This window comes from Rhinolophus ferrumequinum, chromosome 8, assembly GCF_004115265.2.
Source record: "Rhinolophus ferrumequinum isolate MPI-CBG mRhiFer1 chromosome 8, mRhiFer1_v1.p, whole genome shotgun sequence".
Lineage (NCBI taxonomy): Eukaryota > Metazoa > Chordata > Mammalia > Chiroptera > Rhinolophidae > Rhinolophus > Rhinolophus ferrumequinum.
The window spans coordinates 71810480-71836445 of record NC_046291.1 but is presented as its reverse complement, the minus strand read 5'-3'; the positions used below and the strand labels follow the sequence as shown (position 1 = coordinate 71836445).

Below are 25966 nucleotides of genomic sequence, written 5' to 3'. Positions count from 1 at the left end.
TTATGCAATTATTTATTAAGCACCCATCATAGGCTAGACACTCTAAGTGTTGAGATAAAACGGGGAAGAAGCCAGATAAGATCCCTCCCTACCTTCACCCAGGTCGCTAAAGTGTGGTAAATGACAAAGCTAGTATCTTTAATACTGACTTTAGTTTGTATTCGGCAGACACTTCGAGCACAGCAAACACTGTGAGCTTCTTCAGGGTAGGGATCCTATTTTTACATTTCGGATCGAACTCCATGCCTAGCACAGCACCTTGTAAGCAATCAACTTCGACTAAGTGTGAAAATAGGCCCTAAAAACCTAAAATTTGAAAACGTAAACACTTGTCTGACCATCAAACACGTCGATCAAAATCTGCAGGTTTCCTCTTCAGCGAGCAATAGATATTTGCGAACCTATTACGTGCAGAACAGCTCTCAACACAATGCTTTGTGTACTAAAAGGGATGGTGGGAATGGATTCAAATTGCACATCGTGATAATTGCCGTGGATATCCCGACCGGGTGGACAGCCCATCCTCCGCGAGGTTTTTTTTTTTTTTCTTTTTCAGCCGAGAGACAAAACGCTTAAGCCACCGGGGTGGGATGCATCGCTAAGACTGGGCGGCACAGACACCCACCCGTTCGCGCGCACCGAGCTCGCTCCGGCAGCTCGGCAGGCACGGCGGACCGGCTCCCACCCGCGGCTTCCCGGCGCCCGGAGTCTCGGAGCGGACGAGGCGTCCCCCCAGAGGAAAGACAGGGCGCCGCAGACGCCCCCCTGGAGGAGTCACCACCACCCGCCCCGCCTCGAGGTCCTTGTCTTCTTGGGCTCCCTCGGACCATTCGGGCGTGCGCTCCGAGAGGCCGGTGGGGCGCGAGTTCGCTACTTGGCGCTCCGGAACCCCACCGTAGCCACTCGTCCACCCACTGGAACCGCACAGCCCAGCAGGCCGAGCAGGCCGGACGCCGAGGCCTCGCGGTATCGAGCCTCCGTCCGCCCCGCCTCCTCGCCCTCCAGCCGGCCCCGCCCTCGCTCTCACCCCTCCCCCGCTCTCACCCCTCCCCCGCTCCCGCCTCACTTCCCCGACAATCTCCTCGCGCTCCCGGCCCGGCACGCGCGCCGCGCCTCTCAGCCGCTACCGCCGCCGCCGCCGCCGCGGAGCGTTCCTTCACGGTGCCTGGCTTCCAGCTTCGGGCCGGAACCGGAAGTTTAGGGGGCGGGGCCGGCGGAGGCCAAGGGACCGAAAACGCGGCCGAGCCCGGAGCCCGGAGCCGGAGCCAGAGCCTGGACCAGAACTTGGCCGCCGCCTGCACCGCCGCCGCTGCCGCCGCCCGCCGCTCCTTCCCCGCTCCGCTGCCGCCGCGGCCGCCACCGCCGCGAGCTCAGCCGCCAGTGGTCCGCGGACTTTGGGTGTCCGGGTTGAAGGTCGGTCCGGACGTCGGACCCAGCTCGGTTCCCGGACTGTCCGGGCGGCAGCGGACGCCGCCGCCGCCGCCGCCTCGTCGCCTAAGCCTGGCGTTTTGTTCCGAGAGACCCGAGAGGCGAGCCGAGCTGACAGTGATTTTGACAGTGATTTAAACCCGCTTTTGTTGTTGTTGGCTTTTCGTTGTTTGGTTTTGTGTGTTGTGCGTGTGTGTGGCGGTTTTTTTCCCCCGTGGTGCATTTTTTTTTATTGTTGTGCTTTTTTTTTTTTTCTTTTTTAACCCCGTGAACGTTTTTCTTTTTGGTCGGGGCTTCCGAATATGTTTTATGACGGTTGATTTTACACCAGGAGGTTTGTCTCCGAGGAAGACCTAGAGAACTGGATATCTAGCGAGAACTTCCTACGGCTTCCCCGGCGCCTCGGGAAAATGGGAGCTGCTGCAAAGTTGGCGTTTGCCGTCTTTCTTATCTCTTGTTCTTCAGGTAGGTGCATGGAGCGTGTCGCGGCGGGGCTGCAGCCGCTGCTGCCGCTGCTGGCGGCCGCGGTTGTTGTTGGGTCGGCGAGCTCCAGTGGAGGCTGGGGAGTTTTTCCCCCCACCCCGAGCCCCTAGGTTGCCACCCCCAAGGTCTGATTGCGATCTAGAAACCTCCATGAATTTTCCTCGGTTTGCGTTAGGTTAGTAACTGATAAGAGTGACTGTTGTTGTGGAAGTGAGAAAGTCATGGTTTTGTGGCCATAACACTGGATGACAGCGCTGGTTGGGTTGCAATTCAGCCGCAAATACCACAAGTGACAATTTATGCAAAGGTTTGAGACCCGAAAGGTGTATTCCAACATGTCATTTAGTGTGGCATCCTCCAAAATAAGGGTTTCTTAAATCGTCTTTTAATTAGTGCTTCACCAGTGACTATCAGGGCAGAGATCAAGTCAGTTGTTACTTAATTTTAACCGTGAGAAACAATGCATCATATCGGCGGTTTCATCTGGGTCTTCCCTCACGTTTTCTTCAACTTCAGTGTCCAGCAGTGTTAAAAATAGTTGTAGTTGTTGTTGAAGTATTAACTATAACCCAGTGCAGAAGAGGTATGCCGCTGCGTGTTGGTAATATGCTGGCTTCCAACCACCATTTATGTGCTCTTTTCTGGCAGAGATTTTGCTTACCTACGGAATACTTATTTTAAACGCGTTGTATTGAAGCATTGTTTTCCATTTGGAACAGCCCATTTGAAATTGTTCATACTGTCAGATGCACTGAAGTCATAAAATAGGTTTTGCCCCAAGGTTGGGAGAATAATCTGGCCTTTTGGTATTTGAAATTTTGATTTTGTGAGAACGTTCAATGGTTGCAACCAGTGGTTGGAAAACTGTCGAGTCTTTTGTATTTGAAATTCTACAAAAGAATACAGCATGTAGCTGAAAGGTGTGCAAAATGTACATAACAGAAGAGTTAGGTTGGTAGATGAAATAATGTTAAAGTCGCAGTGGATCTATTTAACATAAAATTCAATATTCAGTAACTAGGTTGTGAGAGAGAATTATGGGGGGTGGGAGGAGGAATTGACAGGTTTCATGGCCATATCTTTATCTCATTTGCCACAGGGAAATTAGAGGGTGGTAGTCTTTTCTTTGTGTACCTCTGTGGGGTGTGTGTGTGTGTGTGTGTCCGTATTGGTCTGTCCTCCCCACCCCCCTTTTTAATAGAATCTTTTGTAATGTATAGAATTTTGCTGAATGGTACATTTCCTTGTGGTTAATAAATGGATAAAGTCTAGTCTCATGTCTGTAGTGGTATTGATCAGTTCCGGGTGGGCTGAATGTGTTGTGAAATGGCGATCATTGCCAGAGATTAACCAAAAGAATCATGTCTGTTTAAATGGAAGAAGGAACATGCTTAAAGCAGGCTGACAGTTCTTTTTGTGCTCCGTTAGGGGAGGAAGATAAACAGTGGTGTCTCTGAAATGAATGAATACCTTGATAATATTAAATCTCTTGCTTTTGAAACATGGTTTAACCATGAGGTTTGTATTTTTCCTGTACTACTCTTTCTCCTCTGCCCCTATATGTTCTGGTTGGTGAACTTCTCTTGTTCAAATGCCTCTTTCTGATCTCCTGCCCTTGAGTAGGAGGGGCATCATGGCCACTGACCAAGGAGTTGTGGACATTATTCTCTCTCAGGCTCACCTGAGTAACACTAATTGGTGCAGGAGGTTATTCTTGAGCAGTCTGGAGGTATTCTGGAAAAGCAGGCTGTCGCTACAGACCTTACAGCTCCCTTTGCTTGGTTTGGGAGTAAAAATAATTGAGCATTATTTTTTTATAGGATTATTTTTACTGAACCAGGAGGTTAATTTTGAAATAATTCGTTCATATAGAACATATAGATGCTCTCCCTACATTAGACTAGTATTAAATATTGTTACATAGTTTTTTAAATAAACATTCCTAGTTGAACTAAAATATAATTTTATTGAAAATAATTGAAATAATCGTAAAGACTTTAATCCATATTTATACACGAAGATTTTTAGTACTTAAAATGTCTGATTTTTTTTAAAGGTCTTTTGTTATAAGTCAAATGCTGTCTATAAAAGGATTATTATGTTTCTTTCCTAATTGATTTTTCTATGTAATTTGTAACCTGGCATGTTTAGGAGCATGAGGATGGCTATTTTTATGAGAATTGAAAAAAATTCAAGGTTTCAGTTTTTTGTTTCTGGGTATTTTATTTTATTTATTTTTTTTATCAAATGGAGAATAGTAGTAAAGAGCAATTTTATTTCAGGTATAGGATGGATATTTACTGTTTTCTTTAGTACTTGTGGACTTTGATTTTTCACTTTCTGAGGACTGATTATGCAGACTATTCTTGTAGGGTATGGCCAAATGTATAATTTCCTACTCTTGTTCTAGGGGAAATATTTTTGTGTTTTGCACTTATCCTGAAATGCCTTCAGATTCCATTTGATTTTGATTTTTTTCATTTCTCTTATTCTTCCTCATTTTCTGTTTCAAAACAGAAATCTACTTAGTTTTTTTGTTTTGTTTTTAAAGCCTTGTGGTTAATTTGTATCTTTTTCCACAATCTGTTAAAATGTAAAGATGAGTTTAATACTTGCTCTAGTTCTTAGGTTTATCCTACCTAAGGTGATGCAGCTATTGTGATACTATTTGAGTTGCAATGAATAAGTTGAGAATTGCTTTGGATTCTGTAGGAACTGGATCAGTCTGTTCCATATATTTGATGAAATATGAAATGGAAGTAAAGTAATTATGTGCATTTTCTTCAGTTCGGCCAGGCAATATGCCTGTTTCTGTAAGTGTATGTGTGGTTGGAGGGGAAATCGGCAGTACAGTGACTCTTCTGGGACATTTCTGAACTTTGGCTAACAAGTGATAGATATTAAATGCTTCATTTTTCTAAGAGGCAGAACCTCTTAAATGTAGTCTGTGATCAAATCAAATATAATATATTGGCAAATGAAGACCAGAAGAAAAACAAAATATCTTCCCCCATTCATTATGAATTTTTTTTTTTTTTTTTTAATTTATGAGAAGTCAGTAGTTCTCAAACTTGGTAACTTTTGCTCCCTGCCCCTGCCCCTCTTACCCCAGGGGACATTTGGAGACATTTTTGGTTGTCACAACTGTAAGGGAGGAGGGGAGGGTGTGCTACTGGCATCTAGTGGGTAGAGGGCAGGGATGCTGCTGATCGTCCTGTAATGCACAGCACAGCACAGCAAGCACAGCACAGCCTTCCACAGCCAAGAGTCAGCTGGCTCAGAATGTCAGTAGTGTGCAGGGTGAGAAGCCCTATTGTAAACTCTTAATTTTTAACAGCATTAGTATGTTAGTAAAGGGCACTGCTCTCCCTCCCACAGTCATCTCAATTTTATAAATACATGGCATTGATGATCTCCACATGACCTTGTATTGAGAGTTTTCATCTTTTCATTATCTTTTAAAATTAGAATGATTAAATTTGAGAAACAGGATAGGTATATACATTATTTCATCCTGTATGCTTTACTAAAAGCATTTTGTTAACTGTTTAAACTCTCTCCAGTCGTTTGTTATGATGGAATGCTCATGATTCCATATTCATGGATATGATGAATGATAGGTCAAGGTATCAAGTTTAATTATATTTGCTTTTGATCCAGCCATCTCTGCCATAATAATCATCTTTAAGGATATTCCCTTTTATCCTTATTGAAGTCACTGTCTGGGGTGGTGTGGTGGCTGCAGGGATGGGGGTGTGTGTGTGTGTAAGTAACATGGTGCCTGAAAAGTTTTGTAAGTTTCATGTGGAAGAAATAATGTTCACTATTACGTGTTCCCTGAATGGTTCAAGGTGTAAATTCATTTTTTTAAAAGGATATTTTGTCTAGCTAACTTTAATTTCAAGAAACTTTTAAAGTGATTTCTTCATTACATAATTTTCTTGCAACTCATTAGCTAGGTTTTGGTTACCATTAGGCTCATTTATTCTATACTAAATAATATTCTACGATGTATCATAGACACTTGTCCTTTTTATGGTTAAAATTTGACCATAATTAATAAGTGCTTACCTTGTTTTGAAGTCTGGTTTTAAGGAAGTTAGCCAGCCAGGATAAGAATTACAGTCAAACTCTTAAAATAAAAGTAGCATTACACCATTGAGAAGAAAAATTCTGAAGTCACTCCCACAAAAAGTATGCAAATAATTTATTTATTTATTTATTTATTTATTTATTTGCCTCATATTGTCTTTGTAACCCACCTCCCATACATATCTCTGGTAATACTGACATTTCACCTTTTGGGTCAACCAGAATCACTGTTTGATGAGAAGTAAGGCATAACTAAACCAAATGAGATTTTAATAATTTCTAAATTATCTCTTTAGATTCTAAAACTATTTTGTTGCTGTTTTACTTTTGTAAGTACTCTTGTTTCTCATCTTTGGTGTCTCATAAGTCTGACTTAAAATCTTCTTTCCATGTTGCCGTTTGTCATGGTGTCTCTTATGTTGCCATTTGTCATGGTGTCCGTCAGATGGTAAGTTAGGTAAGGTTGTCAACGTTTGATACTAGGATCACTAGTACTCCTTCACTTTTTATTCCATATTCTCTAACTCATCGTTTCTTCCATTCCCTTTCATTATAGTTTCCTTTCTACTTCCCTCCCTTTGTTTACTATCCCCATCCCCACCCCTTCTGTATTTTGCTGTACTGTAGTCTGCTTGCTTGTGGAACCCATTGGATGCTGATCATCAAGAGTGGCTCAAGAGGTCTCACCCATGGTTTAAATGAAAACAGATTAAATTTAGAATGCTTGAGAATTGACCAGATAATCTTTTCCACTGTTCTTTCATGTGTTAGTTTCTGGAATACCACACATACACTTGGGAGTAGTGTTACTCTCTTGGAATCAAATGGCTTTATCAAACTTTAGATTGCTTTTATTCCCTCTTTAATATTCCGGTTTTCTTTAACTCTTTGCTGCTTTCAAAAAGTCTACCTCTTGTTATTTATCCATCATCTCTGTTTAAGTAAAAATGTGACCAGACCAGAGAGTATATTTATTGCCACAACTGGGACCACATTAGACTTCCTCTGTGGTAGATTTAATTCTGTTAGGTTATAATAGTCATGTCTAGACAGAACATTGATTTTAAATTGACTATTGAACATGAAAGTTCCAGGAATAGTATATAGAGGAAGGAGAAGGAGAAGTCAAGAAGGTAAGAAAACTGCTATAGAGAGCAGTTGTCTTTCTTTCATTCTCCAACTAGATTTCTGTTAGTCACTTTCCTATACCCAGCACACGCAGTGGTCAGGTTTTGTATAATAAATGGACTGAAAGGGAATGTGTTGTTGTCTCTGAAGTTAGATTTCTTACCCTGTTAGAGTGATGGGCTGAAGGGGAAAAAGTGAGGGGTCCTATGGATACTGGACAAGGATGTAACTGTGGTCAGTAGGTGTGGCGTCTGGTGCCAGCACCGTCTCTGTTGAGCTCATCTGTCATGTTTCTTATCTGCGTTATTGTACCTTTCTTTCTAGCGAAGACTAGCTAGTTCCCTGTCACTGCTTCCTCTTCCAGTCCGTACACATAGCTGCCAGGTTGACCTCATTGGAAAGTAAATCTGAATATGTCACTCCTGCTTAAAATCTTTCACTGACTGTGAGTCATCTTTAACGTAATACGTAATGTCTTAGAATGGTATACGAAGTCCCTTATCATTTGGTTCCTGCCTGTTTTCTCTAACCTCTTGTTATAAATGGTTAAGCGTATAGGCTCTGGAGTTACTAGACTTCCTCCGTTTACTTCCTGGCTTTTCACCTTAACCTTGAGCAAATCACTTCATCTTTTGTTCTTCAGTTTTGTCATCTACAAAATGGGGACATTAATAGTGCCTACCTCAGATAGTGGTTGAAGATTAAATGTCACATAAATTCTAGGTACTCTGTTGTGACTCCTCGTCAACGTGAGGTATACAAACTCGCGGTTTCCTGAATATGTTTTCCTTTATTTTATATCAGCATGATACCTTCGTTCGTGCTATCCCTTGCTCCTTTACCTGGCTAACTCCTTGTTTTTAAGACTGAGAAGTGTCATCTCTTTAGAAACATTTTCTCTGCCACCCAACCCATATTGAGTTAGTTGCTTTCTGTTGTTACATTTTGTAAAGTACCTTGATTCCAGTAATTATTGCAGATGTTTACTTGCCTATGAAAGAATGAAGTGAAATCTTTTCATTTCTGGGCCTGAGGGTTTTTTTTTTTTTAAATGTAGTAAAGCGATAATTAGATGATCTCTGAACTTTTTTCCTACTCTAAAAGCTTTATGATTTTAATTTTAAGGTAGAGTTTAATAGTGACATTAAGAAAAAATGATTTTGGTGGGGTTTTTTGGGTATTCTTAAATTCTGTTCATTTTCTTAAAATGCTGTGTCTGATCTTAGACTAAATCTTTTAATATAATTTGAATCATATAGATTTAGAAGACATCTTAGAGATCTTCGACTTTAGTAGCTTTCAACGTTTTTGACCATAACCCATAAGAAATATGCATTGCATCATGACTTAGTTCCCATGTACATAAATATGTATATGTATTAGAAATAGAAGTTTCATGAACTCTTACTGTGTGGAGGACACTTTTATTTATTTTTATATTCTATTTCATTAGAAAGTTTTGATTTTTGACCCAATAATTAATTCAGTGACCAATGGGTTCTAAACTCCTAAAAACTGGCCTAGTTTAACAGTCTCTTACTCTGTCCACCCAAACACTTGAGTAGAAAAGGAAGCTGCATAAGTAAATATTTGCAATGGAAAATAAGTGCACTGAAAAATATGCTCATTATTTAATCTATAATAGAAAACGTGCTTAGGTACAAAACTGGTGGGAAAAAAATGGTCCCAAGGGAGAACATGGACCAGCCCTGACTGAGGTCTCTTCTGGACTAGCTGGATGAATTTAAGCACTTACAAAGTGCTAAAACAAAATTATTAATAAATTATAATTGTAAAGAGTTCAGGTTTTTTCACTTAGGAAAGGCTTGCTGGAATATATAGATCCTAATAATAGAAAAAAAAAGTCTTGGCAGGAGGTTGAGGAGGATATTCTTCTTAATATGAAAGAAAAGGTACAAAATAGGCTCAGGAACACAGGGGGCATTTGTGAGTAAACTTGACCATGGATGAAAGGCAAATTAGAATGAAGGAATATTGACAAAATTTGAAGAAAAGATTTATGTGATGAAAAGATGTTTGTAATTGCTTGAAGAAGCAGAACAATCTCTGAGGGGGGTTTAGTCCAAATGAAAAGTAATGAAAACCTATTGAAGATACGAGTAGATGATACCATCCTGATGGATGTCCCAAATACATACAGGTGGAATAAAGGACAGACGAGCAGCCTGAAGATTAAAGTTGGATGGTATTAGTACTAAATACAATTGGTAAAGAAATAACAAGCCAAAAGAAAATAGGAATCACTTTCATAATAAAAGAAATTCTACGGAGATAGGGATTTAGATTATAAGCATGAATGAAAATACATAGATTTGGAAAAATGAGAGTACATAAAAAAACGAGAGCATGTAATGTTCTTTTACAGGGGCAGAGACACTGTATGATGGATATGTAGCCATTGTGATGTCGAGTTAAAGAAAGAATTGTAAGTGCTGGTAGCTCAATATGTTGTTTGTGTTTAAATAATGGTCATATTGCAATAATTGCATGAATTACTCATACTGGTCTTCCAGATTATACTCTTTGAAATTTACATGAGGCATTTTCCTCACAGTAAATTATACTGTTCTATAGAAGTAGATTTAGAAACTTTTCTTACTTGGTATATGCTATTCATGTGTGAGTCCTAAACCTTTTTAGTACCATTCTATTGGACTGCATAAAAGCTCCTTTTTCTTTGGTTGGCTATTTTTTGAGTACTATAGTCACATTGGGAATCATTTTATTCTCTAATGTTGCTGAAGAAAATATAAAGCAATAAAATAATTATTAGAAGGGCCCATGTAGGGAGGGATTGCCTGTTAAAGATTTTAAAAATGAATCGGTCTTACAAATTGCAATAGAAATAAACTTATCTACATATAAAGCTTTGAGGGAGGATTTTTTTCTGGTTATGATTACTGACTTTACAATTTATGTTTTATAGAAATGAGGCCTTAATTATTAAGAAAAAGCTCTTGGTCTTCACATCTTTATAACTTCACATGATAAACCAAGCTTGTTCCAAGGCATTATTTCAAAAGGAAGAGGCATGGGCAAGTTAAGAGATGTTGGCAGATTTCTAAAACTCTGAGAATTTTTTAAAATTTGTAAACCAAGATACATTAAATAAAATAATATGCCACATAACACAGTAGCTGGTTCATAGTAGATTTTATATGTGTGTGTTAGTTTTTAACCTGTCTTTAAGTCTTGTTTTTAGAAATGTGTAAAACTTTTAAAAATACTGAATAAAGATTCAGTTCTTAGGGGATGTTTTTAAATTTGCTGGTAAATTATCATTTAATATGAGATAACATTCTGCCTAATGATGTAGCCAAACAAATATCAATAAGAGTGCCAAATAGGTGCCAGGAAATATCTAGAACATTTAGATATCATGGTTCTTTTACAGAGTTCTTTGAGGTCTTGTTGTTCTAGCATGCATTAAAAGGAAACATTGGAGTAAATCTTGATCTCTTTATTTGTTGGAATGTAAAATGTTTTTCTTAGACAGTTTCACTTAAGCCTTAAGTGTTTTTCAATTTTTCATGTAAAGATTAAGTCTTGAAAGATTCTCAAGTCTGTTTTGGGGTAGCAGTTACAAACTTTGAAAACATGATCCTTCAGTTTTGAGATCAATATTTTGAATGTGGTATATATAATATTTTGGACTAAAACTTTAGAGTTTCTCATTCGAATTTCTACTTTCCTACTGACTTTTCTTTGACCGTGGCAACCACTGAGACCCCACTTTACTCATCTCTAAATTAAATAGGATGAAATAAGCATTCATTAATTTAACTCCCGTGTTTTCCCGAAAATAAGACGTAGCCACACCATCAGCGCTAATGCGTCTTTTGGAGCAAAAATTAATAAAAGACCCGGTCTTATTTTAATATAATGTAAGACCCAGTCTTATTTTATATAATACAATATAAGACCGGGTCTTATGTTAATTTTTGCTCCAAAAGAGGCATTAGAACTGGTGGTCCGGCTAGGTCTTATTTTCAGGGAAATACCGTAGTAAATATCGAACTACATGCTAGGCACTGTCCTTTGTGCTTGGGATGCAGCAGAGACATGATTGTGTGACAAACAGACATGATTATGTCCTTATGGAGCTTACAGTTGTAAAGTAAGTAATCAAATGAATAAAATAATTACAAATTGTCTTATGTGCTCTGACAGAAACAAACAGGGTCCTGAGAGGGTGACTTTTTATTGGCCTCATACCACATGTCACAATCTCTAATTACTTAGTTTTTTTATCGAACTATTTATTATCTGCTCCTTCCATTAGTGAAGTAAGTGTAAGCTCTGAGAGAGGGTGAGCCACCTCTTACCTCCATCACAATGCCAAGGGATAGCTCAGTTTCTGGCCCAGTAGAAGCTCAGTAAATATTTGACTGGCCCCCTGAAGAAATGAGCACAGGATGGGACTGGAGAGAGAGTCAGGGACAAGATCTTGTTTAGATCTGATGTGGCAAGGAGTTAGAATGAAATCCAAAGGGCAGTGGGAAGCAAAGAGTTTTAAAGAGGAGCTAGATCTGGGTTATGTGTTAAGATCACGTAGGCAGCTATCTGGAAAATATGGTGGAGGTGTGTAGGAGTGAAGAGGTGAGACCAGTTAGGAGACTATTACGTCACCCTAAGCTAGAGAGACTCTTAAGATCCCTTCTAGCTCTGAACCTTTTCTGTATTCTGAAGCTTGCTTACACTTACCAGTCTTCCTCTTATATTTTCTTAGTCTCCCCAATTTTTTTCTTATTATTAGTTAAAAAGAAATGGATGGGTTTATTGTGCACATGAGAACTTTGAATACGATGTCTTAAAAATAAACCCAAAGCAAACCTCAAAAAGGAGATACTAAAACTCAGACCAGAGGCCATTGAATTTTTGTGGTAAATATCTATCTTTAGATTTTGGGCATCTGCTAATTTATGGTCTTACTTACTAAGCATTTCTATTTCTCTTGAAACTTTCGTTTTACTCATTTTCAAATGCCGATTTTTTTCATAACATCACTTCTATTGTTTCAAAGATGTAGGATATTGTATTGTTGAAGATTTTGAAGGTAGAAACTCAACATATTTTCTATCTTAATTCTTAGGAATTTGATACCTTTATCAAGATCTTACAATAAAGGCTGAAAGGATAAATAGTTAATATTATAGGCTATTGTTTTTACTTAGGGCTATGACCTCCAAATAGTCAGCTTGAAAATTTTTATCTGGGACTGATTTCAAGCCTCTACTGTTGGTGGGAGATGCAGGGAAATCAACTCTATATTGGCAGAAGTTCAGCAGCAGCATCTTCGACTAGGAAAACCTGCATTTTTACAGAGAGAAAACCAGAGGAGACACGAAACTTTACTGAATTTAAAAATACTATGGTGGCTGCCTCTTTTCATTTGGTTTCTTTCATTTTGGAAGCAGGTAAAACTAACTGTCCTTTGTAAGCTATGTTTTATAAAGAAGTGTAATTTCACCCTGTAAATAGTACAGGCCATTTTATTTATTACCTTAAATAAAGTAGTTCTAGAAAAATAACTGTTTGCTAGGCTTTGTGTTACCTGGTAGTGAAGTTTCATACTGCAGGATTAGTGAATAGAATTTCCTAATTATTTTTATTTAAGCTAAAACTTGAAATTACTTGCATAAGTATACTTTAAAATGATATGGGGAGAAATAAAAAGTCAAAGATAAAAGACAATGATAAATTATGAGTAAGGGCAGTTGTGAGATATCTTATACAAGATAGGCGAGGTAATAGCAAAGCAATTTGATTAGTAGACATTCAGAATTACAATAAAACACCTTTCTAAAATGACCAGGAAAAATGATTGAATAGTTACTCAACATCCTTTTATTCTATATAAATATTATTTAACAAATATTACCGGATAATCTTTTCTTAAATTCTCTTCCTTAGTTCTTTAGAGATACATAAACCTGTTTTGGGTGTTGAATTGGGAAATTAATTACTAATTACATTGTTTGTTAAAATGTAAATAGAGATTGCCTGTTTGGTGAGAGGGCTAGAGATAATAGAAGCAATTAAATCAGGAGGCTTTACCTTGGTGAGAGGGCCTAACAAACTGTCAGGTACTATTTTCTCCAGTAACTACCTCTATCAGAATGATTTTTGTGAAGAATAAACTACTCAAGTTGATCCTCACTTCTGAAGGACCCAGTAAAGTTAAAAGATTAGGGTCCTAGAAGAAGTGTCTTATTTATATTTTTTCCTTTTGAATTAGTGAAGGATAGTTGTGATGTTATCTTTCCCTACTGGAGCCTGAGAATAGCCCCTACTAAGAATTATAGTTCTTATTAGTCTAGCAGCATACAGTTAGCAGCCTCGATTAAGCAGTATTTTTATAGTTAATAACTAGTCTTGTTTCCGTGATATGGAAAGAAATCAGCAGAAGTGTAGATGAGCCTAGTCTGTTACAGATTACAGAATCTTCTACCATGTGGTTGGCCAAATAAGGACTAGTTAATAGAAATAAAAGCTAATCTTGTTGGTACACATTTAACAGTTGGTTAGAAAGAATGGTTTTCTAAAAAACAAGCAAACCAAACAAACAAACAGCAGTAAGAATGTCCTTCATTTTAAATTCAGTGAAAGCAATTAATTATGCAGGTCTTGGGCTAGTATAGTAGAAAGAGCAAACATTCTGTAGGGAGAAAACTTGAGTGTTGGGCATTTCTTTACCATGGTGTGATGAAATATCACGTGAACTTGGGGAAATTCTGTACCCTTAGTTTTTTAATATGGAATCTAATAATGGAATTAAATAATACCTACCTCACAAGATTACAGAGAGGGTCAAAGACTACATACACACACACACACACACACACACACACTCCGTTATATATACTGTGTGTGTGTGTGTGTATGTGTGTGTATTCTCTCTATATATATACTGTATTATGCTATATGTGATATACTATATGTGATATGAAACTTTTTAAACTTTCAAATATTATTGGAAATATTTGTAATAATGCAATGATTTTTTCAAGGAGTAGGATAGCAATTTATTCTGTAAACAACTGAATATAAAATATTAGAGAAGATCTGTTCCTTACAATGATCTTAAAGGCACTACTTGATAGGACCCTTCTCTAGCCTCATCTTTCACCATACTGGCCCTCTGGTGGTCTCTACAACAAACCAAGTGCTTTTTATTTCTTTGAGCTTTTCTTTCACTTGCCTTCCATGAATACTCACAAAGGCTACCATATCTGACTTATTCACTGTAGTTTCCGCAGTGTCTGGTGGATACATAATAGGTGCTTAACAAATATTTGTCACAGACAATATGTAAATGAATCATTTTGACCACACTCGAATAGAACTTTATTTATAGATACTGGAATTGACTTCATATAATTTTCATGTGTTTTCATATACTTTCATAATTTTCATATAATTTCATGCAAAATATTATTATTCTTTTGATTTTTTTTCAACTCTTAAAAGGTAAAAGCCATTGTTCAGGGGCTGTACAAACAGGCTGCAGATTGGATTTGACCTACGGGAGGTAGTTTACCAACCCCTGACATAGGACATTGTATAAGGAGCAATTTAGAAATGTATTATGTTCCAAAAACTTTGTTTGGAGCCTGGGAAGCATTTTCTTATAAGGCTTATTGTCATATGTATTGGTTAAGCTCCCTGCCAATCTACAAGCCTGTTGTATCCCTTGTGTTCTGTATTACGGCAGTACAACCAACTTTACCCGCAGAAATCACCGTGTCTGAGGGAAAAGGGATTTTAGTATTCCTTCTTGGACCAGAAGAAACAGACTCTCCCCAGCACTATCAGAATTTCCTTCTTGCCTGCTCTCTCTTCTACCCGCTGCACTTTGCATCCTGAAGTACCTGCTCCCTGGGCCTCTAGTAGGGTAGTATGGTGACAAGACTAAAAAGAGCTTCATGTATGTGATTTAGGGAGAAGGGCGTGGGGCGAGAGGAGGAAGCAAGAAAGAAAATACAAAGTATCAGAATGAATTACACATAGTAAAGGTTAGTATTGTTTTGTGAAATCTTAGTTATGTGTGTGATTATATCTACATATGTGCTGAGTCACAATGAAAAATGCACTTGGTACAATGGTTTGTAGTCAAAGAGTTTGAAAGCCTGTATTTTAAGGGTTCGAGATACTGATCCTGAGATCCTTTTCCCCCTCTTACTGTATATCAGAGTGAAATGAAAAACATAAAAGAAGCCTCTTGACTGCTTGCTACAGTGTGTTTCTGGTACCAAGCTACCTTATGAGGTAGTTAACTGTTTTACAGATGAGAAAACAGGGTCATATAGCCAATAAACTTCACAACTGAGATCCAGACAGGCACCTTATTTTAGAATATGTGCTTTGTCCAGTATATGATGTTGTTTTCCCTGTAGGGAAAGAAGCCATGTATGACTTGCATTGTGTTTCAGAGGACAAAAAACATCCCAATTGGTGGCAACAAACCAGATTGCTTGAGACAAGGCATTAGCTTAGGTTTTAGGACAGGGCCACTGGAAGAAAATGGTTAGGAACTCCATGTGGAGAATGACATATTATGTGCAGGAAAGGAGGGGGCTCTGTCAGTCTGCCTTTATTTTTCCTTCTTCTGCCTCTGTACTACTGTCCCTGCCTATTCGTACCTCACCACCAGTAGGGCTTTTAACTCACTAAAAACAGGAAGGGCTTGAGGATGAGGCTTAGTGAGGAAGAGTAATCTAATCTTGTCCTTAACTGAAGGGAGAATGAGGAGGGAAACTCAAGTAGCAGGGCCACCTGGCCACCCAGATGGGTTAACTGTTCCCAGGTGGTAATTTATAAGTGGGTATAGGTGAAACAGGGCCTGCTATTAATTGTGTTACAAGCAAATTCTTGGCTTTGGAGACTCCTAGCTTTGATATGCTAATTGAAAATAGTTCTTTTTTAGTTATTAAGGAAATGTCTCTCTTAAGCAACACTTGGTTAAGTCCAGATTCAGTTATCCCTTTTTAAGTACTTAAAAACTGTAATACTTGTCTGAGACATCTCTGTTTCTTCTATGTATTGAGTTAACAAGCATGGTGAAAACTAATTTATGTTGATTCTGATCTCTAACTTGATTTGGAATTGTCTTGGGAAGAAAAAGATTCATAGGAAAGTTACTGTTCTTAGGTAGAAAAATAACAATACCACAGCAGACAGACACCTGGTTAATTGAATGGAAAGATGACCCTTAGACCCTTCTAAGATGTGTTCATCTTTCCCAGGCTGAGTTGGGATTTTTTATTTTGCTATGGGAATTACTAATTCAAATAGAATTAGTTTCAACTAGTGTATCTGAAGACTTGGACATTATATCACTTATCCCTGTGGTACTGCTTACCATATTCAGTAATATAATTACTTGTTAATGTGTCCATCTAGTTACTGGCCGACCCTGAGTTCTTTCAGACTCATTCAGTGTAGTGCTAAGTTAGTATGATGTAGCTTAAGAGCCAGAATGCCTGGTCTGGTATCTTGGCTCGATTATTTTCTGCCTCTGTGTCGTAGGGCAAGTTATTTAACCTCTCTGTGCCACAGTTTTATCATCTAGAAAATGGAGATAATAGTGGTACTTACTCTATACAGGTGTTATAAAGTATAGGTGAGTTAATATATGTAAAGTGCTTTGAATGATGTCTGGCATGCAGTAAGCATTCTAAATAATTATTAAAATATTAATTGAAAGATAAGCCACACACTGGGAGAAAATATTTGCGGTATTTGGTAATATCTGATAAAGGATTGTTATCTAAAATAAACAAAGAAATCTTAAAACTCAACACAAAGAAAACAGACAACCCAATTAAAAAAAATGGGTCAAAGACTTTAACAGATACCTCATCAAAGAAGACATACAGGTGGCATATAAGCATATGAAAACATGCTCCATATAATACATCATCAGGGAGAAGCAAATTAAAACTACTATACACTTATTAGAATGGCCAAAATTTGGAACACTGACACCACCAGTTGTCGACAAAAGGAGGTAGAATAACAAGAACTGTCATCCATTGGTGGTGGGAATGCAAAATGGTACAGCTCCTTTGGAAGACAGTTTGGTGGTTTCTTACAAAACTAAATATCCTCTTACATATGATACAGCAGTCATGCTCCTTGGCATTTACCCTAAGGAATTGAAAACTTAGGTCCACACAGAAACCTATTATACATGGATGTTTATAACAGCTTTATTCATAATTGCCAAAACTTGGAAGAACCAAGATGTCCTTCAGTAGGTGAATGGATTAACTGTGGTACATCCAGACGATGGAATATTGTTCAGCGCTAAAAAGAAATGAGCTATCAAATCATTAAAAGACATGGATGAACCTTAAATGCATATTACTAAGTGAAAGAAGCCAATATCCTGGATGATTCCAACTATGTCACATCTGGAAAACGTAAAATTATGGACACAGTAAAAAGATCCATGGTTTACCAGGGGTGGAGTCAGGGAGAGATGAATAGGCCGAGCCCAAAAGGATTTTTAGGACAGTGAAACTGCTCTGTGAGATATAATGATGGCTGTATGCCATCATACATTCGTCCAAACCTGTAGAATGTACAGCAGCAAGAGTGAGCCCTAAGGTACACTGTGGATTTTGGGTGATTATGACGTGTCCCTGTAGGTCATCCTTGGAAACAAACGTGCCGCTCTGGTGGGTGACATTGGTCATGTGGGAGCGTGTGCACGTGTGCAGTCGGGGGACGTGGGAAATCTCTGTACTTTCCTCTCAATTTCATTGTAAACCTAAAACTGCTCTAAAATCATGGTCTTTTTAAAAAGTTGCCAATGCTGCTTGTTGTTTTAGCCCAGCACAGAGTCTAGCTTTGAGCTGTTTATTGAATAGGAATGAGAACAATGAAGTGAATCTCAAACTGAGGGCATTCCAGTATATTTAGTGAAAAGCTGCTTTTGCAGATGGCTCTGCTGTTTCATTCAGGATACAATAGTGTTTGTGTTTCTTATAATATTTATGTTTATATATTTATTGGACTCTGGTTTAATTCTAGAACATCAGTTGGTTTTCAGGGAAGAATACTAACATTTTCAATTATGTAATTTGGTCATATTTTATATAGAAATTTTGGGGGGAATCTTTTCAGAAAACTATAACATAGAATGGAGTAGTGCATTATTCAGAAGTATATTCCCAAATGAGAACAACTCAGAACCTTCTTTCCAAAATGAAAGGGAGTGGGTGTGTTGGTGGAAAAACTGAAATTTCCAAAAGTATCTTTGTTTTATTTTCTCAGTATTTCAATATCAACATATTTGGGAAGATAGCTTCCGTTTATTAATGCTTTGTAGTTTTCTGAGTAATTTCATGTATGTTCATCTTATTTGAAATAGGTTTTGTGGTTTGTTTTTTTTTTAACCCATACTGAGATAACAGAATTTGCTTGCAGTCGCTAATCAGTGGAGGTAGAACTTAAAACCCTTATTTTTAAGCTCAGTGTTCTTTTGGAAAAGTAAAGAGTGCTTACCAACTTTTTTCTCCTCCTCTGCCATCTCCTTCCCTCAGTGGGGGAATGTTTGCAGTCGGTTACAGAGGTAGTTGTTTGCAGGTAATCCTTGTACCACACTCTTAGAAATCCATGCTCGGTGGGAGAAGAGGGGATTCAGAAGTAGCAGTACAGCTGTAGGAAGCACCAAAGTGAGCTCTAATTCCAGGACAGAAGTGGTTGTGCTCTTGCTTGGATAGCTTGATGGCAGCCATAAATCCACGTGTGTTAATTCCTGCTGAAGGAAATTGGTAGGTAAATCCTGCCTTTCATTGCTGCACAAGTGCTTTTCTCAATCACTTTTGCTTTAAAAAAATTCTAAAAAAATTTTCAATTGCAATTGACACACAATATTATGTGAGTTTCAAGTGTACAGCATAGTGATTAGACATTTCTATAACTTATAAAGTGATCACCTCAATAAGTCTAGTACCCATCTGACACCCTACACAATGACAACAATATTATTGACTATATTCCCTATGCTGTACTTCACATCCCTAAATCATGTTTGCTTTTGATGAAGAATAGTTAAAATTGTTTTCCTGATGGGCAATTATTGAGTCCCATTACAAGTGTGGCAAATTTTACATTATTACATGTTTTTGATCAAAATTGGAAGTGGCAAGTTATGTCATAGCCCAGTCATTATGTAAAACAATAATGTTGTTAATGATTATTATTTGTTTCAATTGCCATTATTAATAGCCATCACTTATTGCATGCTCTGGGCTAAGTGCTTTTAAGTTTTAGTGATAATGTGTATGACTCACCTTACAAGATAAATTAAATATTGTCCCTATTTTATATGTGAGGAAACTGAGACTCAGTGACTTGCCTACAGGCTAAATAAGTAGCAGAACCAGAGTATGCAACCTAGGTCTTCAGGGCTTACATTTATTCTTTCTATTGAATCAAATATTCTAACATATATATTAAAATGGTAGTTACCAATTCCAGGGTAGTGTGACTTTCTTTGAACCTGTTCTGCCAAGGTACCCATCCCCTCCTCCCACCCTGACAGCAGTTGCTGGTACCCCTGAAAACTTGTGATGTAGTAAACAATGCTGAGTTACCAAATTGAGTTGTTGATGGTCTACTGTGGTTCCTGTTGCTGATATAACAGACGTTCCGTTCCCCCCTCTTATGAAAGTAATTGTCCACAACAGAAGTTGTTCCTTTTGATTATACAATGAGCCCAAATCAGAACCAGGTCAAAATTCATTTGCCCTAATCACCACTTGAGTAATTAGTGAATCAAATGATCAAAGTAAATGCATCTTTTAAAAGTGATTATAGCTTGATTCAGAGAGGTTGAATTAATGGAAATTTGCTCATGTAGAAGAAAACAAATCCAGGTCCTTTTTTACTAATATATGGAAAATAATTTAATGATAGTGGTCATTAATTGCTCACTTTTTGCCTATTTCCTATGCTGGGTGGGTGAGGAAGATCCTGCTGATAAGTATGAATGGTTCTGGCATTTGGGTTTATGGTTCCCTTGCCACATTCATATTAGGACAGATTGATAAAAATATTTAATACATAGTTTGTTTTTCCAAATCCAAGGACTTCAGTTTTCTGTAACTATAACTTTTAAATTATAGATTAGCTTGCAGAAATCTGAAAGATGCTGAAGAGAATAGAAAGAAAAGGAAAGCCCTCATTTCTGTGTTTCTTAGAGTAGGAAGAGTGAACATAATAAAAGGTGACAAATGAGTAGTAGAAAGTAATACATCCTTAGGGATTTGGTTTGAATTTAAGTGCCTAATTTATAGAAAGCTAATATTGTCGTATCCTTAGTCCATTTAGTTATCATTGACATGAGTCGGCATTGAAAGGGTACCTACCGTGGGCTTTGCCGTAGGTATGCCCACAACCATGGAGGTTGCAAAAGGAATATGAAGTCTTTGATTGTCTAAGACACTAGTCACTTTGGAAGGATAAACCTTACACTCTAAACATAATACACTTTCTGAAACTGAAAATGTAATTTCAAAAACATTGGACACAGTAATTACTAAAATGACTGGTGTCTGGTACTAAGGGACCTTTTTGTTTGGAGGCTTTGGTTATTATTATCTTTTAGAACTTTGCACTAGGTGAGGGATGCTTTTTAGATTCCCCTTGATTTAGTCTTTTTGAATCCTTGTTGGCGTTTTTCTTCCTGAATTTATTGCTGCTAAAATAAAAGCACCATGATTTTAGGTGCTTTTATGGCCCTCGTGTTTATCACTGCATTCTTAGTGTCCAGTGCTCAATACATATTTTTTTGAATAAATTAATGTGAAAGTGTCCCCCTTTTTCCTCTGACTCTCCATTTTCTTGAAAGGTTTCTATCCTACACTGGCTTCACATCTGTACCTTTTGTTTCCTCTTCAACCGATTGTTATCCCAAAGTAAATAAAAAATAATTCCCTCAAAGATTAATGATTTTCTAATTGCCTAATCTAAAGGATTCTTATCTATATTCGGTTACTACTTGACTTTCCTGTAACTTTGATGCTATTGTCTCTGTTTCTTCTTGAAATTCTATTGTCCCTTTACTCTTAGTTTTTCTGACTACAGCCCCTCACCACCTTAAATATTCGATCTGCCCGTCCTTTTAGTTTTGTATTTCTCAGTTCAATCCTTACGGAATTCTTAGTCTACATGCCCTTCCCTGCTGAAGTAATCCTCTCTCTCATCTTTAGTTTTTAACTAAATGTAGATGTCCATAGCTATATATCTCTGACTTTGATCTCCCTCTTCAGCTCCAAACTTATTTATTAGTCATCCAGTAAACATTAAGTGTATGTCAGAACTGGGAACGTGGAGATAAATAAGACACGGTATTTCCCCCGGAGGACTCACAGCTTAGTTGGAGGAGAATGTTTAGTAAATTGGCAGTTATGCAGCCCATTGTATCCATATGAGAGTACCTTGGCACTACAGAAAAAAGGTGTCCTAATTCACTTTGGAGGGAGTCAGGTAATGTTTTCCCTCTGTGATGCGAAAGGTGATTTTGAAGGATGATTAGGAGTTCACCAGGTGAACCAAGTGGGAGGAATATTTCATGTCGCCTCTGTCCAGCCTGGGAGGTGTGCTCCCCCTCCTGCAGCAGCCTGTTTTGGAAGCCTCCAAGGACATAGAGCCTCAGAGCAGAGAGTGAGAGTCTTCCAGGGCAGCCAGCCTCGTGGCCAGCAAAATGGTATCGAGCGTTAGATCCAGAGGGGCACAGGTGACTATAAGAAAAGGAGAGTTAGTATTAAAATCCATTATTGCTCTGTCAAAAGCAGTGAGTGTAAGGAAATGATTTAGACTAAGGCTCTGGAAGTGCTGTATTTGCTGTAAGTGCTTTTCTGCGATACCTGTTGTATGTTGCAGTGGTCACAATAAATTAAAGCAGTGATTCTCAGGCTTTAATATGTATATGAATCACTTGGAGATAATGTTAAAATGTAGCTTTTGATTTGCTAGGTCTGGAGTGGGGCCTGAGGATCTATATGTCTTACACGCTCTCAGTGATGCCAAGCTGTCAGTGCCTGGACTTTGAGTGGAAAGGGATTAGAGGAGCCAAGAATGGCCAGACGTGCAGAGGAAACAACTTATGTGGTGGGCACATGAATAATTACTACCTGTTTGAGGAACTGGAATTGGTTCATGAGCCCTAGATCACAAGGCATATTGTGGGGGCGTGGAGCAGTGATGGGGGTGAGCCTGCAGAGGGGGCCCGGGTCAGATCACAAAGAGCTTGATTTGCTCAGGTGTTAACTTCATCCTGGAGGCTGTGGAGGGTCCGTTTTGTGCTGGAGTGTCTGTGTTCCATCAGATTAGAGCTATCGCATAAAAACATGCCTGTGCCTTAAGTTTTCAGTAAGTTGAAAGGTCAGCGTGTTGTGGCTCATCCTGGTAGGGAGAGCAAGTAAGTAGTTGATGATACAGATCTGAGCTGGAGAGGGATTTGAATCTTTAGCCAGTTGACATACAGGCATGCAGTCTGCCAGGCAGAAAGAATACAAAGAAGACCAAAGGTCAAACTGTGGGGAACAGTAACATTTTTAGGGTAGGGAGCAAGAGGCTGAGGAAGAGCTGGTAGAGGAGACCAAGGTGTTGCCAGAAAGTTAGAAGGAAGCGAATAGAGTGTCACTGTATTAAATCTAGATAGAGGGGCTGCTCAGCAGTGCCAGAGAGAGCGATTAAAACAGCCCGACAAGTTACAACTAGATTTGTCAACGTGGAGATTATTTGCAACTTTAGTGAGAGACGTTCAGTGGAATGGTGGAGACAAACCCTACTGTGGAAGATGAGGAGTGAAATGTAGAGGAGGAAGGTGGTTCAGCTGTGGTCAGTTATTTTTCAAGAAACGTTGGCTGAGAAGGATGTGGCGAGATGGGAAGAAAGCTGCAGTTGAGACGCTCACGTGCGGAGGAGTTGGTTCAGGAGAGCGCTCACAGACAGGGAACGGTGACAGTTTAAGCCTTTTGGAGGCAGAAACTTGGATTCCATCTTAATGATTACTTTTTAAGTGTTCTGCCAAGTCCAAGAAATTACTAAATCCTGTGAATTTTACCTTCTGAATATTTCTTGAATCTACTCTTGCTTGCCTAGTCCCATCCCCAGTGTGTTGGTTTTACCCTTACCATCCCTCACCTGGACTCTTGGATGGACCTTCCCTCTCCCATTGCCAAATAAAACAAAGCAAACGAAAAAGCACCAGGGAAAAAGAAAACCTGTCTTCCACGCTCTTTGCTAGAAACCACGGAGATTATAGAAACTAAGAGATCTGTCATGAATGTACAGATCTGACCCTGACACTCAGCAGCTTAAAACCCCCGCACGACTTCTCTCATCACCTACACAGGATGAAGGTCAAGCTTTTTAACATGACATCCAGTGCCCTCTGGGACTGTTCCTTTCCAGCTTCATTTCCTGCCACCCACTGCCTCCCACTTTGATCCTATAACACTGAAAATCTTCTCATCTCTCCCCTCCCTCACATACTTGTATTTTGCCTCCCAATTCCACTCCTTTTGTACTTGGAATTCTTGTGGGACCCTTCTTCCCTCGCAGGTTGTTAGATGCTCATTTCTGTGTTCTCTTGGTTCCTTATTTATCCACTTCTAAAAAGCATTGTATGTGGAGGTGGTGGCATTTAACTAGACCTGGGAAGAATAGTAGGATTTCACCAGGTGGCCTTTGATGGGGAGGAAGATTCTATGCAGAGTGGCCGGCATATACAAGAGCACTGAGGCAGTAAATGCAATGTCATAGACATGGTGACCACTCCTTTAGACAGGAGACACAGTAGAAAATGTAATGGGATATAGGGTTAGAAAAATAAGTTGGGTACAGATGAAATGGAGCGTTGGATGCTATGCTTTTCAGATTTTATTCCCCCCGCCCCGCCCCCAAACAACCCTTGTAGAATGTTAGTTAAACTGAGAAGTAACAGCAACTCTTGAATTTGAGGAAGGGCTCTTTATCTTCTTGAAGTATCAGATGTGGATAACCTATCTATTTTGTGCATGGTTTTAGTAATTTGTGTTTTTGTTTTTTAGTTCTTTTCCTAAAGATTATAAAACGTTGCCCTTTGTGTCTATATCAGTACTTTTTGTCATTGTCTTTTAATATCTTTGATTATTTCTAGGTATTTTTTATTCAGAAATAATCATTTAATAAAGGTAGGTTTCATTATTTTTTCTTTAATATTAGAAAATGTTCTAGTATTACACTTTTATACCCATAAGAGAACTTTTTAAAGTTTTTCCTCCCCTTTAGCTTGGTAACTTGCCTCCTAGAATTGCTTTTTGAAATCTGTAAGTTTTGCTGTACACATGCTCTTCCAGGTCGTTTTTAAAAATATTAAAATTGATCTTGCATCATTCATATGGGAGAATGATTCTCATTCTTGCCTTTTGCATATACTCTTAAGGCAGTTTACAATTTATGAGTGCAAGACCCTCTCAGTTATGTATTTAAATGTGATATTGTGACATCGTGCAAGGCAGTCCAGGGTCTGAATGTCATCGGGGAGCTATTAGACAAGTCCAGGTCAGAGAGGGGGATGGTGTGTAGGGAAACAGTCATTCGCGCGGGGCGTGCCCCTTACTGTGTTCCTGCAGAGGAAACACAGCTATGGGCCTGCTCGTGCTCTGGGTGAAGAGAGCATTCTATACATGTCAACAGTCAATGTTACAGTGTAGTTTATATTTGAATGCTAAGTGGGTGAAAAGCCAGCGCAACACCAGTTGAGTAAGAAATCCAGGACCAAGAAAAATCATCAAGAGGCATAGAAGTCTGGAAAGCTTCATAAAGGAAATGGACTTCAGTGAACCTTGAAAGATGAATTAAAATTTAGATAGATGGGAAAGTGGTTGTGTGTGGTGGGTTGAGAGGTGCGGGAGGAAAGGGGAGGGGAGGGACACGAACTAAGTAACTAGCAAGAAGCAACGAAATGGCAGAATCGCAGTGAATGGGGTCTGAATGTGCTGGGGGCTGTGGGAGGGGGTGGCTGTGGAGGCTGAAGTTGTGTGGGGTGTGAAGGTTGTGGGGACGTGTGAGAAGAGAGGGTGCCAGGGTGTGTGGAAGCTGTGAAGGTGTGTAAGAGAAAGGTGTGTGTCGGGGTGTGAGGTATTTATTGTGGGATGTGTGAGAAGGTGTGTGGGTTTTCCTTCCTTTTGGTCAGTGTTGAGTAAATGCCAGTGAGTTAATACGTTATTACTAACAAATTATTAAATAAGCTTTCTCCCACACTTATTTTCTGCTAATCACTTTCTTTGAATTTTAATACCTAAGTTCTAAGGACATGATGGGACATCAAGAAATAATTTAATTTGGTCTGCTTTTTAAATCAGGGTTTTATCTAAATAAAATATTTTGTATCTTATCCCTCATAGGAACATTTGCATAATATCTAGCTTAAGTGCCTGTGCATTTATGTATATATGATGTATTTAATTATAACAAAATTTTTATGGCTGGTGTTTCATATTTTGTGAAGGAAAAAAAAAAAAGGAAAAAGCCGTGCTATCTGCTGCAGGTAAGTCCGCGCAAACAGAAGTGTAGGACAGCTTCTCTTAAGTCTTGTACTGTCTGTTTAGTGTCAGTAGAATTGAGCAGATATATATATTGAAAATCTCATTTTACAAATATTCTGAGGACTAAGTCCCCTACTTAACCATCTGTTAAGATTTTACTTTAGAGACAAACTTGCCTGGTGCTTTTTGGGATCATCTTAAATTGCTGCTTACATTGCCATCCTCTTGCTCTTCTTCAAGTTGACATGTTTTAATTTTTCCACTTA

General features: G+C 38.7%; 1 protein-coding gene across 3 annotated transcripts in view; it reads left to right on the top strand.

The window, feature by feature from the left end:
* Positions 1-1314: 1314 nt before the first annotated feature.
* ACVR2A (activin A receptor type 2A) overlaps positions 1315-25966 on the top strand; it is an 80946-nt gene continuing 56294 nt past the window's right edge. For all 3 annotated transcript variants that reach the window (XR_004423666.1, XM_033112281.1, XM_033112282.1), the window contains exon 1: positions 1315-1893. Coding sequence is in view for 2 of the 3 variants with exons in the window: in XM_033112281.1 (XP_032968172.1) it covers positions 1839-1893 (55 nt within the window). In the remaining variant the exon portion in view is untranslated. The remainder of the gene's footprint in view (positions 1894-25966) is intronic.